The sequence below is a fragment of the Chondrus crispus genome, genomic scaffold, assembly GCF_000350225.1.
Source record: "Chondrus crispus Stackhouse genomic scaffold, scaffold_523, whole genome shotgun sequence".
Lineage (NCBI taxonomy): Eukaryota > Rhodophyta > Florideophyceae > Gigartinales > Gigartinaceae > Chondrus > Chondrus crispus.
The window spans coordinates 19,301-21,091 of NW_005178506.1; the positions used below are offsets into that span (position 1 = coordinate 19,301).

General features: G+C 58.8%; 1 protein-coding gene across 1 annotated transcript in view; it reads left to right on the forward strand.

Annotated features, from left to right (window-relative positions):
* CHC_T00000444001 (hypothetical protein) overlaps nucleotides 1-1,520 on the forward strand; it is a 5,470-nt gene extending 3,950 nt beyond the window's left edge. The window contains exons 2-3 of the mRNA XM_005710065.1: nucleotides 504-1,251; nucleotides 1,443-1,520. Of these exons, the coding sequence (XP_005710122.1) occupies nucleotides 504-1,251; nucleotides 1,443-1,520 (826 nt within the window). The remainder of the gene's footprint in view (nucleotides 1-503; nucleotides 1,252-1,442) is intronic.
* The last annotated feature ends 271 nt before the right edge of the window (nucleotides 1,521-1,791 follow it).

The window sequence follows — 1,791 nt, forward strand, 5'->3', positions numbered from 1 at the left end:
TTCCTGCACTCCCACCTCACCCGCGCAAACCTCTCCCTCCCGTCTAACTGGCGCTTCGCCTGCTCCTACGCCCTCTCGCGCGACCTCCTGCCCTCCACCCCGCGGACCGAGCTCTCGCAGGCCGCGCTCGCCGAGCGCTTCCGCGTCACTGTGCACGCCGAGCACCACGCCCACGACGACGTCCGCGTCCTGCGCCAAATCCTGCACCGTCTCATCTCGCACCAAAAGGACTCCCGCCCCCTCTCCTCCCACCTCGCCGAGGAAGCAACTCGCCTCGCCACGTGCGCCGCCCGCTACGACATCCCCTCCCCCGCTGCCGCGCTCGCCTTCTTCGTCGAGGGCGGCGACTCCCCGTGCCACACGGAGCGCTACTGCGAGCTTCTTGTCAACGAGCTCGGCCCCGCCGGCACCGTTGACTCGTGCCCGCTCCGCGACGCCGCCGCGTGGCCGCAGTGTCACCGCTGCACGCACCTCCCGGCCCTGCCCGCGGAGGAGAAGGACAGCGTCAGTCAAGAGTTTATCATTACGAGGACCGGGCGCATGTTGAGCGCAAAGGGCAAGTACATCATCACCAAGACGGGGACCAAGTTCCATGTGTCTCCCACGTGCTACAGACTCGGGAAGGCTCGGTCGCTCTCGTATGCCATCTGCCCGCCGGACGAGCTGGAGCCGTGCCGCTTGTGTGCGCGCGGCGCGGCGCGAGGAAGGGACGCGCTGGCGCCGGCTGAGACCGCGGCGGGAGGGGAGGAGGAGGAGGAGAAGGACAGCGTCAGTCAAGAGTTTATCATTACGAGGACCGGGCGCATGTTTCATGCGGATCGCCATTGCTACAACCTGAGGAGGGCGACTAAGAAGATTCCCGTGACAGATGTGCCGATGAGGCTTGTCCCTTGCCCAAAGTGCACGGACGGGAAACGGCCTGGCGCGAGGCATGCGCGCATCCGAGAAGAAGAGGAGAAGGAAGAGGCTGAAGAGCGGAAGGAAGTGGGGAAGAAGCTTGTGCCCTCGAAGACGTCATCGGCTTTGAAGGCGTGCGAGAGGATGTTCTTCAAGACGACGAAGGGCGATAAGGTTCACGTAGATAGGGACTGCCGCCACCTCAAAAACAGAGAGGTGTTGGTATGCGACCCAGTCGTTGAGGAGAAGGAGCCGTGCCGCACGTGCTCGTTGGCCCTCTTTCAGGAACTTGAAGTCAGCCAATGGTGCCACTTTTGTGAGGACATGACGCACATTGGTTCGCTGCACGTCGTGGTGTCTGGAGCCGGGGCGGGCGCATTGGAAAGCGATGAAGACTAGAAAGCCTTTGCGAAGCGGTGCAACTTGATTGCCTGCTGGAAAAAGTGGTTCATCTCCCTGCGTTGTTGAATTTCTGTAAAAATATCATTTCTGTTTGCACTCTGGCTTGTACTGGCTTGGATACTGTGCCGCAGATTGCGAACAAGTCTCTGTTTGCTATCTACAAAGCGGCTGACATCAAAAAGGTCGTGGCTGGTGGAATGATTTTAATTGTACGACTGTAAAAAGCGTTGTCAAACACCCGTATTGTATCGTGAACGCTAAACCACGACATGCCACTTGCACTCGATGGTCTTCTTTTGTCCTATTCCTACTTCCAACTATTCACCGGTTCAATTTCTAGGAACAGAAAACAGGGAATGGCTGTAGCAATCGTATGCACTTATCTATCCTTTTGACCCAAAACCACACCGTCAAGTTTGGCTGGCGGCGTAGAGCTTTTGTGCCGCACGGTATACTACACACCTCCACGAGGACGTATACTATAGTACGAGG